Source organism: Ruditapes philippinarum, unplaced genomic scaffold, assembly GCF_026571515.1.
Source record: "Ruditapes philippinarum isolate M1 unplaced genomic scaffold, ASM2657151v2 ctg645_1_1_1_1, whole genome shotgun sequence".
Taxonomy (NCBI): domain Eukaryota; kingdom Metazoa; phylum Mollusca; class Bivalvia; order Venerida; family Veneridae; genus Ruditapes; species Ruditapes philippinarum.
The window spans coordinates 69,249-84,766 of NW_026861731.1; the positions used below are offsets into that span (position 1 = coordinate 69,249).

The window sequence follows — 15,518 nt, forward strand, 5'->3', positions numbered from 1 at the left end:
TTTTGCTTAAACTTCCAGGGATGAACAACCTTAATGTGTAGATGGTAGTGAAGGAAGGAATTTTTGCTGCGACCAAATTTAACAGAATTATGGCCCTTTGTTGATTTTTTCACTATATACCATATAAATGTTGTCAGTGGGGGCATCCTTGTCCTTTGGACACAGTTCTAGTTTGATGCACATACCGCATTTATAACTTTTTATCTTGAGAAAATATTATAAATGATAGTTTAACGTCTCAATTCCGACTAAAAGGACGCAAAGAAAAGAGGAATTGATAAAAGATTGAACTTGATTTTCTGTCAGAATGTTAGCCACTTTTATAGTATTTCTGTCATCGACGGCAGCACTTTTTCTTCGACCGGACAAGATTGAGCTTTCAAGAAAAGACTCAAGGGGTAGATATTTGGCTTGCGTGACCCAAATGGATGAACGTCTATATTGATAACAGGAAATCCTGCCATTTACTTAAAACTTGAGATATTTTGAACAGAAAACAGACATTTTCACGAATTTTTCCGAAGCTGTCACTTTTAACCTGCTCAAAATAGTCTTAAAACAGGAAAAAACGAGTCCAAAATTACCTTAGAGCATCTCCATTCAATGGACAATAGTTTTATAGCGATGAAATGGGCCGTATTTGTGTAATAAAATTAAACCAAATTTATAACCTATCGGTAATTTTCAGATATCTGCCATCACTGCCGCCGGTAATACGGTGTGTAATACTGCTTTGTTTTCTTTAAGTTATTATGAACCTCAGTTTGAGTTGTCTGACTGGGCTCAAAACAGGTTTTCTATGAAAATTATGGGGACCCAAACTAACAGGCTTAGAAGTAAGAAAAAAGAATAAAAAGTTGTCAAATCTGTTAATGCTATAAAAACTGAAAACAAATGATGCTGCAAAGACATGTTATTTGGTGTTTTGTTTGTTTGTTTGTGTTATTTGGTAATTATAAAAAAAGTCAATGTCATAATTTCCAAACTTCTTTCTTAAAGTTTGGAAACAAAAGTAAATACTATTGATGGTGCTCTGGACATGTTGCATTTATTTGGTAATATTTATTATTAAATAGGATGTCATAATTTGAAAATTCTTCAAATTTTACCCATTCAGTAATACAGAGGTTTGGTACAAATATTTCTTGCATCTCAGACAGGGTTATCTACCGTTTACACCGGTGCTAGAAAATTCTGTCTTACACCCCCCATGTAAGACAAGTCGCGCGCTTTAAATGACGTCATCGACGCACGCCTTTTATGAATGAATCGCGTTCTTAAGATGACGTCATTTTTCCGTTATGAATGAAGTTGTATGTTCATACGCTACTATAAGAAAAAAGTGCGTAATGAGAATATAAGTTTTCATGAGTTCTGTTCCGAAAATAATTGACATGTAATATGCAAGAAAAAGAATCAAACACCAGCTGTCGGTACAGACGGGAATATCTAGCTCTCGGGTAACTGTTTAGCGGAAACTCGGCAGAGCCTCGTTACCGCTGTAAACAGTTACCCTCGAGCTGGATATTCCGGTCTGTACCGGCAGCCGGTGTAAGATTCTTATAATCTAACCCACTGAAAATATTGTCAACATAATAGAACTGAATTTGATTAAACAAATCACTTGCCTTTGGCATTTAGGAATTGTTCTAAGCGGAAGTACATTTGTAAACAAAAAGACTTAAAGGAGCATAATGGTTTTTTTTATATGAAAATCTGAAGGTCATCTTGATGGAATAAAGGCTTGCTTGCCATTTCTAGGGTTCTATGCTCTTGTTATGGGTTTTATGCCTATGTAAAAGTATGTTTAATAAGTACATATAGGTTTGGAGTGCATTCACACTTTTCTTATTGCTTACATTGACTCAATTATGCTGAGTTGGATATTTAACATTGTAAAAGCTGTAATAAGGAAATATATATAAAAGGACAGTTCCACAAGGCAAAAAATTATTACAATGTACTAATTAGAAAGAAAATACTTGCAGGCAGCCCTAAAGTTTACATTTTCTTGTGAAATAGAAACAAGTACAGAAAAAAAACATTTGATGGATTTTCCTTATAATAAAGGTAAAGAAACTTTATTGCATGTTTTGCAGTAGATTACTGAATTATAACGGTTAATTATATTCTGATAATTTCACAGTAATGATTACCAAATATAATTTCACAGTAGCCGAACTATATTTGGCGTAAAAATAAAATATTTATCATTAATGAATGTTTTTTCAGCGGAAATGTAGTCAATCATAATAAAAAATGTACGTGATAAATGTAGTTCGTAAATATTTACGAACGTTGTGCTGAAAAACATCTAAAATCTAAAAATAATCATGGAATTATATTTTGCTTCAACATTGTGACGTCATTATTTGATGACGTCATGAAGATAAGAGCATGACGTTACGCGGCAAAAACCAGTAAAATGGTGTAAAAATCGTTAAAAAATCATGAAATAAACAGAAAATTTGTTTGTTTTACATGTGAGATCAAATAATATTTCACTCGTGAACCCCAGCTATTATATTTTCACTCGTGGCTACGCCACTCGTGGAAAATATTGCATCTGGTGTTCACTCGGTGAAATATTTTTCGATCTTACACTGAAACAAACAAATATCCTCTATATATCTAGAGAGATTATAAAGAAATTTTAACTGTCTGTGTGCAAGTGTTAATGATGATGATGTTTTATGATATATAATACATGTAAATATTATATAAATGGACAGTAACAAGGCAAAAATAATCAATTCATTGGTTAAAGTGACATTATGCTCATTTAAATATTTTTTCCCGCTGTCAAGTTGACTGTAGTAGCTTCATATTTCAAAAGGTTGACTATTGTAATGTTCAATTTCATTCCTAAATAATTTATGATTAATATGTTAAAAAAGAGAGGAAAAAATACATTGTAGAAATATTACTCCACTCTTTTTATTAATTGGAGGTTACCGATAAATTCCGAAGGCTATTTATAGAAATGTTCCCGGATTATGTTAGTTATACATTATTCTTATGCATTAAGATATAAGATTATGAATAGTTATGCAAAGACTTAAGCTATTTTGCATTTTATGACTTGTGTACTGTACACTAGTAATTGACACTTTGATGGGCATAATATGTTACATTAAGGGTTGAAATAATTGTACATTACAAAGCATAAATCAGTAATTTTTCACCTTATGTAAAAAGGCCTCTTCCCAATGAAAATTTTCTTTAAAAATTATGCAGTTTTCCTAAAAATTTGAACTTACACCAGCTTTTTACTTGAAACTTCCCAAATTCGCAATTTTAGCGATAATTTTTCCCAAAATAAGAGGCTAAGGCCTCTTCCCAATTGATTTAGTAAAAAAAAAACACCACTGATAATGTTACATTAATGGAAGGACTGTGTATTGAATAGCTGATTAAAACAGGATGCATAGAATGTTTGGTATGAAGTAGGTAGTTAAAATAAGATTTACATGCTGTATTATCATTCCTTAATGAAATAGCTTTACTGTAGTGTTCTGAAGGACGGCAAATTAATTATGATACAAACACATATTTCATTTGTGAATGAAGGACTTGTCTTATTGTTTTGATACAGGCTAACCTGTCTTGTACTGGCCAGTCAACTAAGAGAATATATATTGTTTAATTTAGGTGGTCCTTGTAGGGAGGTTATTTTTCGTAAAGAAAAATGAATAGAAGTAAATGAGGGAATTTTTTACCTTACATGTTTGAGGAAGGATAAAACCCCATTAAATAAAAGTGGACCTAATATGATGTGTGTTTGTTTGTCTTGTTGAGTTTTAAAGGGACTTCACTGAGGTTTTTTGACATGACGGGACTGAAAATAATTTTTTGAGATAAATTGTTCCATTTGATGTAGTTTTAGACCATTAACCTTTGTGTAAAATTTCACATCAATCGCGCACTCCTTTTCTCTATTAAAAATATTCAAATTGTAAACTGAAAAGCGTTGCGATGCTTTTCATCCAAATCGTACTAAGAAAAGCACAAAAATACCACTTTCAATTTATTTCTAAGTATATTCCTTAACTATGTTTGCATATCTGTCTGTTTTAAGTGCCCCAGATTATTTATGTAAGAAATTCAATCTTTATGTTTACAAGCTTTTATACCTCAGTGCAGTCCCTTTAAGGAAATATAACTGCACTAACTCTGTAAAGGTCATATTGCAACTTTCCAGCTTTTGAAGGAAGTACTGGTGTGACCTTGTATTATTTCATGCACAAGCTGGCACCTGTGTAAAACCACCACAACCTTCCATAAGCTTGCTGGATAGTTTATTGATATGAAATAGTCCAAAGTCCATGATGGGATTTGAACCTACATGTACATTGGGGGGTGGGGGTGATGGGTTAAGTGAGTCACAAAAGGTTTGAGTATTATTGATATTAAATTTATTTATTAAAAAATCTGCACTTTATTAACTTATCAAAAAAGAATATTTATCATAATAAAACAGCTGGTTGCTACGGGATGGGACGTTTGTATTTGTAAAGTATACATCAGCTTTGCACTTCATTCAATTAAACATCAGGTACACGAACCTTAAACTGAAAATGAATCAAAGTTAACTTATAGTTTACCACAATATATAACCCGTGAACAGATTTTAAAATGTTCAATGACTTCTCCAAAAGGAGTGCTTTGCAAAAAAAAATTTTTTAACATATATCAATAAATGGGTACCATTTTGATACCAAAAAAAAACGAAAATGTTTATTTTGTTAACTTAATATATCAATTGTTATTTCAAGTCGTTTATATCAAAGTAAATGTTATCAGTGAGCAAGATTTTTATGCTAGAATAGCTGAAAGTGAAATTGAAAATAACCATTGATAAAGTTAATTTATTTTGTAATTATTGATATTTTCGGAGTAAATATTGAATCTGTGGATTAAGGAATGGAAAGGCATAGTATGTTTATTTTATATTTTAAAATTTAATATTTAAAGAAAAAGAAAATGATTTTTTTGTTTTTAAATTTGGTTGTATTTGTACAAAGATGTGTAATCGGTTACCAATCTGGGATGATTCATACATAAAAAGGACTTCACCGAGGTATTTTTTGGACATGAAGGGACTGGAAACCTTTTTTTTTCAAGATTTTTGTTCCATTTGATGAAAGTCAATTTTCTATTTAAATTCAGAGTAGATTTCAGTATTATCATTTCCATATCTGCCTGCTTTAAGTCCCCCAGTTGATCTATGAAAGAATTTTAAAGTGTTTACTTTTTTATGCTTTTGGACCTCAGTGGTTAATAAGTTATGGTCTAAGCAAAATTTTTGTTTTCAATAGTAATTTGATAGATGGAAGTATCGTACTTCTGCCACTGTGTCAAAGGAACTTGATACCGGTCACTTCTGGAACACTTTAATGGGTACAGAACTGAAAATATTTAGCCATTAACACTGTAAAAGAAATCACTATTGTAGAGTGTTTAATTTCACTGACTTTGTATCACTTGCTCTGGCTACAGTGTGTTCAAATCCTACACAGGTGACCGACCATTTGTACCTGAAATAATACACGGAGGGGCCGTGCAATAAAGCTTCAATGTGACCGTTTGACCATTGTCTGTGTGATTTAAAACAGAAAACAAAACAAAACAATAATTAACAAAAAAAAAATTTTGAAAATTTTTGATATTTTACATTTAAATGTCAAATAATATATGAAAATTCAAATTGGTAGGCAGTGTGGTGTAGGATGAACAATAATCCTATTAACCTTGCTGTTTTCCGGAAAAAAGAAGAAATTAATAAGGCTTTTTGAGTGCATTGGCTGAATTTGTACATGTTATGAATGCTTTTTGATGAATTGGATACCTTATATGTACATAAGATGAGGTTAAAAATAAAAGTGAGATGATAGGTGGGCTATGTCAAGGAAGTAAGAATCTATTTATAGTAAAAAGAGCATTTAACATTGGGGGATACTGTCTATAAATGGAACTAAATGAACTGATGTTATAAAAGGTTAAAATACATAATGAAAGTTTGTTTTTTAAAACCGAATCTTATTGGATTTAATAAACAGTAGTAAATGTTAATCTTAAAGCAGAAATCTTTATGTCTTTATATGTTTAAGTGGGGATCGGCTTTAAATCATACATGTCTAAAAATAGAACTGACATCATACTGTTTGAAGGACGCCGCAAAAGAACTTGACATTGTATACTGTGTAATCCATTCATATTGGTATGTTTGTTTCAATATAATATGAAATCTAACGGACAATTTTTCCAAAATATTGTGACAACGTTTTTTTAAACTGGATTTTTCTTTTTTCTGCATTGAATGGGTTTAGATAGTAGTTTATGTGTTTATTGTACATGCAATTTGTTACGCTTGACACATTAATGTTTTATAATAAAACTTGTGAGGATAGGTTTATGATAGTCTGTTTAGTGCAGATTTGTACATGTACACTAAGATACCCCTTCATATGTAATGTTGATGTTGTTGTTTTAACCCTTTCCTTGCTGAATGTGTATAACAGACTTGTGGAGCAGTTAATTTTATAGTTTTGTTTGTTTGTTTCATTTAACGCCTTTTCCCAACAGTATTTCAGTAATATAGGCGGGTAGTTTCCTAACCATAGTTCCTGGAGAGTTACACCAGTACTGGACCAGTAGTAGACTACCTTCATCCGCGCTAAACAACCAAAGCATCTTCTGGGAATTGAACCCACACCAGAGAGGTAACTGGATTAGAAGTCATCGACTCTAACCCCCGACCACGGAGCGGTTTCATTTAATAGTTAATTGAGCAGTGATCATTATTGAGTCCAATCAGATTGTATGGATGTGTAAGTTGGCACATGGTTAACTTGTGACATTGGTGACTAAATGTGCGTAATTTAGTGGTGTTAGCTCTTGAATAATGATGCTAGCACACTGGTAATGATTCAACCATATATAGTGGGGCTTTTTGGCTTGCAGCCACGGCTGCAAGCCATTTCATCTGGAAAATTTGTTCCGGTTAGGTGGTTTCCTGCTTACATCTGTTGGTGCATGATTGAACGGGAAACCAGCTGCAATCGTGCCAATCGCAACTTTTAGGCTTTTTCCGTCAGTCTTTGGATTAATGATAATAGCCGATGTAGTTCCGATTGCAATCGTGACAATTCGGGCGATTCCGTCATACTGGGAAATCTAAGCTATTTTAGTTACTTCGGAAATCCCAGTTTGTGTATATAAATAAGATTTCTATTTTTACTTGATCCGTAATAAATTATAAACGAAATTGTTCCGTTTCATTTGTTTTTCAAGACGCAAAAGTTAGTTTCTTTTATAATTGTTTTTTTGTCTGTATTAGTTTTATACAATAGAGAATGGTGACTGTAGTATTACTCCGTCTTCAAAGGGTGGTCCTGCTTACCAAATCACGCATGATTGAGTTATATTTAGATCTACTGAACGCAATTCAACTTCTTGGTGAGGTAATCTAAAAATAGCCCATGCATATCATTAACCTTGCCACGTGCTATGTATCATAGTTGATACATGCTTATTAATTGGTACCACTTTACGAAGTATTTTAGTGCATTTACTGGTCTATAAAGCAAAGGAATGATTTCGCTGCGAAAAAGGGGAAATGAGATGTGCACACTTGTTTTACTTCAGTATCACATTAATATTTTTACGATTGATCATTTTCTTTATTAGTTTTATACAATAGAGAATAGATCTAAATCGTTTTGACAAAAAAAATATTCGGTTTTCCAAAAAAAAAAAAAAACTAAATAAACCCTTTATGATATAAATTCAAAAAAAAATGTGATAATAAATTGAAACCCCCCAAAAAAGAACAATTTTAAAGGGTTGGGATGAAGGCACAACTGTGCAAGCCTTTCCTTTTAAAAGGAAACTTTATTTTCTGTTTCTTTAATATGTAACTCTCGGCCTGCTACAGGCAGGGTTTCCGTTAATGGAAGTTTGGGAGTCATTTATACTCCTTGATTTTGGCTTGTGACTTCCCAAATCTATTACTTTTCCTTCTTTACCAATATGATGTGACTTCCAGTATCAGAGATTTTGCAGTTTCTGACTTCCAAATTCAGGGTTCCCTCTGGGTCAAAATTAGTTTGCGCCACCAAATTCGCCAATCAGAAAAGTTGGAGCCAATGGCTCCAAAGTTGGAGCCAATAATTCTGCAAGGGAGACATGACTATCTTTGCTACGATATGCTAGCAGTTATATATCATTATGATTACAAACACATATTTATGATATTTCATTTTATTACATATAGACATACTATTATGTGGTTTTCAAATTCCATTTTAATAAATACATTATGTACACATGACAGCATAAATGTAATCAAGAACATCATGTTAAGTTAGTCATGAATTTTGAAACTTAATGAAAGCCCTGTTACTGGAGACTGATTATACCCAAGCACCCACTATGCATGTAAAGCAAGACTAGCTCGGTTCATCTGTGACGTCTGGTCATAGTCTCCACTGTTTACAATTCAGTCAGTGAATATTTTAAAATTTCCCCTAAAAATGGTGAATGGTTTTATGCAGATTCAAAGATGGACAAATCTATTTTAGATATTTAGTGTGGAAAGGGTGGTGCGAGCACTTAAGGCTTTCAAAATAGCATAATTTTATTTGGATTATTTTTATTCTAACCAAATATTTTATGCTCTCTGTAGAAGAAATGGACATTCTATCACAATTTTGTAGCAATAAGGTCTTAATCTTTCTTAAAGATAGTATATATATATAACATATGCTGGTGATATAAAACTTTATTTGAAAAAAAAAAACAAAAAAAACTCCATTGACTGAAGGTTCAACCATGTTATGTTATAGCAGCGGTGTGGTTTTTTTTTTGGTATCTTTGTAGTAAAGTGTTATATAAACATGCCGAGCCCGCTCGCATACATACATCATAAAGGTAGTTGGTAAACCATGATACAATTTATTTATAATTATATTTGCTATCATTGTGACACTGTGTAATACTCTAATTCATGTTTTAAACTTAATAATAGTTGTATAAATTTAAATGTGATGTAAAATCTTCATATTTTTTTACATTTAATACAACTCGTAATGAAAATGCACAGGTAGAATTACTTTAAGGAAGAAATATGGATTGTTTCAGATATTACAACAGTTTAAACTTAGTAAAGATATATTTAACCATGAAAAAATAGGCTGCTGGTTTTCCTTAAATGGCCGTATTTTAAAACAATGTCTTGTCTTATAAATATATCTGAATGTTGTACTCTGACACTGGTCAGTATTCTCCTAATTATCATTGCTGGTCTACAGATACAAAAATAACTGTAAAAATATTTTTTAAAAGCTCTGTAGTCAAATGAAATCAGTATTTCTTTTCAATCTGTCCCTTTATAGAACAACCAATCTTGTTTTTGTGGGTTTGTTTTTTTCCAGGTTTTGTTGATTTAATGAATTGTTACTGCTTTTTCAAGTTTTTATGTCTAAAAGTTAATTTTCATTTGTTTGTTTTCAGAGATGGGTTGATTTAGTGAAATGTAAACGCTTCTTCAAGTGACTAGAACAACATCGGCGGCATGTTACGTTTAACTCTTCAAAATATATAACTCACAACTAGATTATAACTCAAAACTAGTCAAAGATGGCCAAAAAACCGGACGGAAGAACTTTTAATGTCAGCGTTATTGGGTTATCGGGAACGGAGAAAGAGAAAGGTGCATACGGGGTCGGGAAATCATGTTTGTGCAATAGATTCATCCATCCAGAGGCAGATAAGTACTATATGGAACATATCTCCGTGTTGAGTCAGTCGGACTTTGGCGGGAGAGTGATTAACAATGATCATTTCCTGTACTGGGGCGAAGTTACGAAAACAGACGAGGGGAATAATTTCACATTCCATGTGATTGAGCAGACGGAATTTATAGACGATGTGTCGTTTACACCGTTTAAAACTGGGCGTACAGATCCCTATACTAAGCGCTGTGTACAGACGAAAGTGCAATCAGCGGAGAAACTGATGTACATATGCAAAGACCAGCTTGGTAACATATTTTTGATACATAGTTATACATTCTCAGATTCTATTCTATGATAACTATCAAGTATCTGCTATTTGATTTGATATTTTTATTTTGTTCATCCTTGATTTACTTTAAGAAGAGGCATAATTATTATGCAAAAATGTTAAATTTAATGAAATATATACATGTATATCAGTATACTTATATAACAACATCACTTAATGGGTAAAGGGAAAAATTCGGAAGAGATTGTGAGTGAAATACATCATGTGATAAGAATCTGTCCAGATAGTTTGCAAAAGGTAGTATAACAACATCAGTCAATGGGTTAAGGAAATATGCAAAAGAAATTGTGAGTGAAATACATTATGTGATGACAATCTGTTGGCGAAACGTTGATGATTTTACTTGGATGCAAGACTTTTTCAGAATTAACCCTTTCAGCACTGATTAACTTAAAGGGACTTGTCCAACTTTAATTCTCGACAAAGCCATTCATCATCTTTCAGGGAAATTTTTAAAATAAATATTGTCTGAATAGCAACCAATTTAAAACAGGGTCAGTGGGCATGGATGTGCGGGCTGATATATAATCTGCACTGATTGCATGTGTAGAGTCAGTTGCTGATAGCAGACAAATGGTGAAGCATTTTAGAGGGTCCTCTATCAGTATTGATGGAACGACAGGACCTTTACTGTAACACTGTGTTGATGTGATAATTATTAGGGCTGTTATGTTTACTTCGGTTATTTTGGGATTCAGACCTTGACAGTATGATACAATCTGGTATTTGTTAGTATTAGTACTATGATCGCTACCTTAATTATTAAAAATCTATTATTATACTTCAATAAATAAACAAACCCTTTCAAAAAAGAAATTTAGTTTCCTGTTAACTTGGTCTTGATTACATTTCACATGTAATACCCTGACCTCAATTGAACATAATTATGCAGAATTAAGGCATAGTGGTTATATGTAAATACCACTGCGTGGATCATAAATGATTATAAACCAAATTTATTATTTATTGTGAAATACACAGGCATTTTTAAGGTTAGATAACTTTTTAATAATTTGTGTAATAACATTAATTTCCAGTGCGAAAGTTGGAAGGTAAAATTACACTTTAAACTGTTGTTCAAGGAACTATGTAAAAGTCATATTGGACATGCTCTTTTATGTTTTGATTAAAACATTTTTTTTGAAGAATGTTATTTCTATTGATATAGATACGTGGTTTTTGGTTTATTTGTGAATCGTCAGGTCTGAGTGGTGGAAAGGATGGAATCGCCTCCTGGCTGGCAATCAAGACCCAATTTATTCACTATTCACCTGTCAACAAAATACTTAATTTTTAAAGGGACACCACTAAGGTTTTTTGGTATGACGGAACTGAAAATAATTTTTCAAGATTAATATTCCATCAGATGTAGGTCTAGACCAATAACTTGTGTGCAAAATTTCAGATCATTCATTTACTCTGTTTTTCCAGAATGATTTATTCTGATTGTGAAAAATGACCCAAAATTGAAAAGAAAATCAGGCTAAAAATAGCACAAAGATACATTTTCCAATCTATTTTTAAGTATATTTCTTTACTATTATTCGCATATTTTTCTGTTTTTAGTGGTTATTGCCCCAGCTAAGCTATTTTAGAAATTCTAATTTTATATTTTTAGGCTTGTGAACCTCAGTGGAGTTCCTTTAAAAAAATACTGATTTTTAAATGAAAGTGCATTTTACAGTGCCATGGATTGTCACTAATTTCCATTCAATACCTTTGTTTTAATATGATACAGGTTAAATATTTTTGTTGTTTTATGTAGGCATGGAAACAGACAGTGCATATGAACAGAAGCTAATGCCTGATGGGAAAATGAACATTGATGGTATCGTCTGCTGTTTTGATGTTAGCAAAGTAGCGGAAAGGAGTCTTGAGAAACAGGTCGAATTCTGCGTCGTCCTTTTAAATAATGCCATGAAAACAAAAAAGCCTATTGTCGTTGTAACAACAAAAACAGACTCGATCGACGTGGAATATGCTAAGGAAGTTGAAAAATTATTAACTAGAAAAGAATACAAAAGTAGCATTCCTTTGGTTGAGACGTCTGCTCATGATAATGTGAACGTAGAGGCGGCATTTTTGTTATTAGGTCACATGATGATGGATAAGTCAAAGGCACGGACTAAAGTTATTCCATTTAGCGAGGCTTCAAAAGCGCGCAAAGAAGTAATGGAAGTGGCCAAGGAGGCTTTTAGAAATCTTTTACGTGTGAAAATAACTGATTCCAAAATTAATTGGGCTAGTGCAAGAAAAAAGTTAGAAAAGGAATCGGATTACCTTCATTATGTGGATTTATTCGGGACGGACAAAGCGCGGGGCCTAGTCAGACAGCATACTCGGCATTTACGAGAGGAACTGATAAAGCAAAAACAGAACTTGTTCCTGAAACGCCTTCCTGATGTTCTAGCCCACTTTCTGCCCGATTTAGAAACCATCGGAGATAGGTATGTTTTCTTTTTTAGTGTACAACTCAACTCAACTCTTCTATTTCATAATCAAAGGCCTCCGGCCCAAAATATATATCAAACAATAAAGTAGCATTTGAATCAGGTTATGTCAATATGTCAATATACATGTGATATCAGTATTTATGACATAAATTTCAACATAATAGCAGTATCTATAACATTGTCTATTAATTTCAATATAATAATAGTACAGTGAATTCATTTAATTTCTCCGGCATGACATTTTGTGGTTTTGTCATAAAAAAAAACATTTTCGTTGATTCTTGAATTCGTGGACTGGTTATTTTTCCAATGGTAAAATGTAAATAATGTGATGCAAAATAATCTTACAACAGACAAAATCAAAATTTGTCAGATCTTACATGTGTAGATTGACCTATCCACGAAAATAAGTGCCCCATGAATAATAATGATTTTGCAGTTTAATTTTGATTTACAGTGTTTTTTTTCTTTATATAACTACTACCCTAAAACGGTACCATTCCCAATAGAAAATAGACATTAAAATTCCCAATTTCCAATGTTAAATTCCCAAAATGGCTGTTCAAAATGCCCACAAGGCCAAGTGATTTTTCTAAAATCATTTAAATCCAACATATTCATATAAATCACCACTCAATAGTTCTATTTTGACAGTAGAAGCTGTTAGCTATCTTTATTCATGATGTCTAATCTCATTTGTAGCTGAAAAAATGCATTAAAAAATTCCCAATTTTAGTCAAAATAACGCATTTTTTTCCCAATCAGTCTGGTACCAGCACCATTCCCAAAGTAGAGAAAAAAAACGCTGATTTATAACAAGCAATAAAAAAAATCAATTTGACTGTGCTAGATGCAGCTGAAAATTTATGTAGATTTTTGGATTGCAGACTTTGTTTTAAGTTTATCATGATTTATAACTTAATTTGGCGCGCTTATTTTGTTGTTAGTTTTTAACTTTTTAAGGACATCCTCATTCAATTTTCAATTAGATTCTCACCATTAACAATTATTTATTTCTTGAACAACTTAACCTTCTCACCAGTGTTGTTTCAAATCCCACAAGGAATATTTAATTGTTTCATGTAACCAATTTCACCAAAACTATACAGGTCTCGTATTATACTAGTAGGGGCACTGTGGAATCTAAGGTATTTCACAAGTAATTTAAATTTGGATGGTTCATCTTCATTTGTGTGTGTTTGGGGTGTTTTGCTTCATCAAATGAAATAATCTAAAGTGTGGCCTGGGGGATTCAAACTCACAGCAGTGTCAGAGGGTCAAGTGGTTCACAGTCAGTAACCTTAATAGCTACTAGATGTGGTCACTCTATACGTAAAGTTGGGAAATTGCCTAAAAAAGGTGTTGAGTCAGGATTTGTCCAAAACAAAAAAAGAATTTCTGTATATGTATAGAAACAAAAGGAAAAATTACCAAAAGAAGAAGAAAAAAAAAATACTGCTTTAACCAGATTTAAACCCAACCTCTTTTTTACTCTAGCCTATTGTCATTGTTTTTACTTTGTATAGGAAGTTGTTGATGTAATATATTTGTATGACAAACATTTCCTGAATAGCTTAAAGATTTTTACTTAGGCAGATCTATACTTCTCACAATAAATATGGTGTTATAGTTACTGTTGAACTATTTGACTAAAATAAAGGGAGGTAAATGCAGAACTATCAAATGAGTGATAGCAGATATTTTGGTATGTATGCAATGGCATCAATACAGTACAATGCAAAGTCAGGATTAAAATTTCTTTAAAACAAGCCCTGTACTATTTCTTGTTATATTTTAAATGTTAATTGAAATTTCGATGCTGGTAACAGGTTTTAATGTATGTTTTGTTCAAACCGTTCTGATTTTTTTTAAGGGAAAAATTTATGATGAATTTATCCATTATCAATTTAAGGTTTTTTTTCAGTATCAGAATCGTAAAATTAAATAGCAAGTAGTATGATTATAGTCTGTCAAGAATGTTCAATTCTCTTTTGGCTCATATAAAATTTTAATTGGCTCAAGAAATAGGGCATAGGCTAAAAATAACGATCCTCTATATTAACGAGAAAAAGTCATCCATGGTGTGGAATAAGGTAAATTGGCTCGAAGGAAAAATGGGCCACAGCTAGCCCTGATGGCCTAAGCCTGTAATTAATGCTTGCAAACATTTGAAGGGTGTAAGGTCATTTAAGAAAATTCTAACACACTGTACTTCATAAATTCCTTAACATTCCTGTACATCAGTTTTATTTAAAACAAAAAATGAAACATACATTTAGATATATATATATCATGGTCTAGTTTATCGATATGATTATTTTTAACAAAAAAAGTGAATAATTATTTCCATCTTTAAAAAGGGTAAATATTAGTTTTATAACGCTTAGATAATGGTTTAGGAACATGTTAGATGGTTGTCATGGAAGTAGCAAAATGCAAACAAATATACAAAATACGTAACTAAATCACTGTAAGATGTAACTGTACTGTCTGCAAAAATGCAACATAGGCAAAAGATGGTTCTGGTAATTGGTCAGTAAGTAACCTTCTAGAAACTATAACAGAAAGCTTTTGAAAAATAAAAATTAATGCATTTCTGGGGCATAATGGGCCTTTAAGATCAGAATTGAGTATAACATTATTATTTAAGAATAAGCATTCTTGCATATCAGACTGGTGTTTCTGTGAATTTACTCATGCCAGAAATTTCATCTGGCATGGGGGGTTCCAGATGAGTCGTGTGCTGTACAATGGCGCGGTTAGGATGACGTCCTTTTACCGTTATGAATGAAGTTGTAATTCATACGCTGTTGTAAGAAAGTAGTTAAGGTTGTAATGATATAAATTTTCATTGAAAATAAAGATAAAGAATTTAATATATAATGGAATGTGGTAGAATATGCAAGAAAAAATATCTGACAAACGTTTGTGATTCGGATCGGAATATCCATCCCTCGGTCACCCACCTATGGGCGGTAA

At 32.3% G+C, this 15,518-nt stretch overlaps 1 protein-coding gene across 1 annotated transcript in view; it reads left to right on the forward strand.

Moving 5' to 3' along the window:
- The window catches only part of LOC132716642 (rho GTPase-activating protein 5-like), a 95,123-nt gene that overhangs the window by 13,886 nt on the left and 65,719 nt on the right, over positions 1-15,518 (forward strand). Inside the window, exons 2-3 of the mRNA XM_060699964.1 lie at positions 9,514-10,042; positions 11,852-12,533. Coding sequence (XP_060555947.1) covers positions 9,640-10,042; positions 11,852-12,533 — 1,085 coding nt within the window. The 5' untranslated portion in view covers positions 9,514-9,639. The remainder of the gene's footprint in view (positions 1-9,513; positions 10,043-11,851; positions 12,534-15,518) is intronic.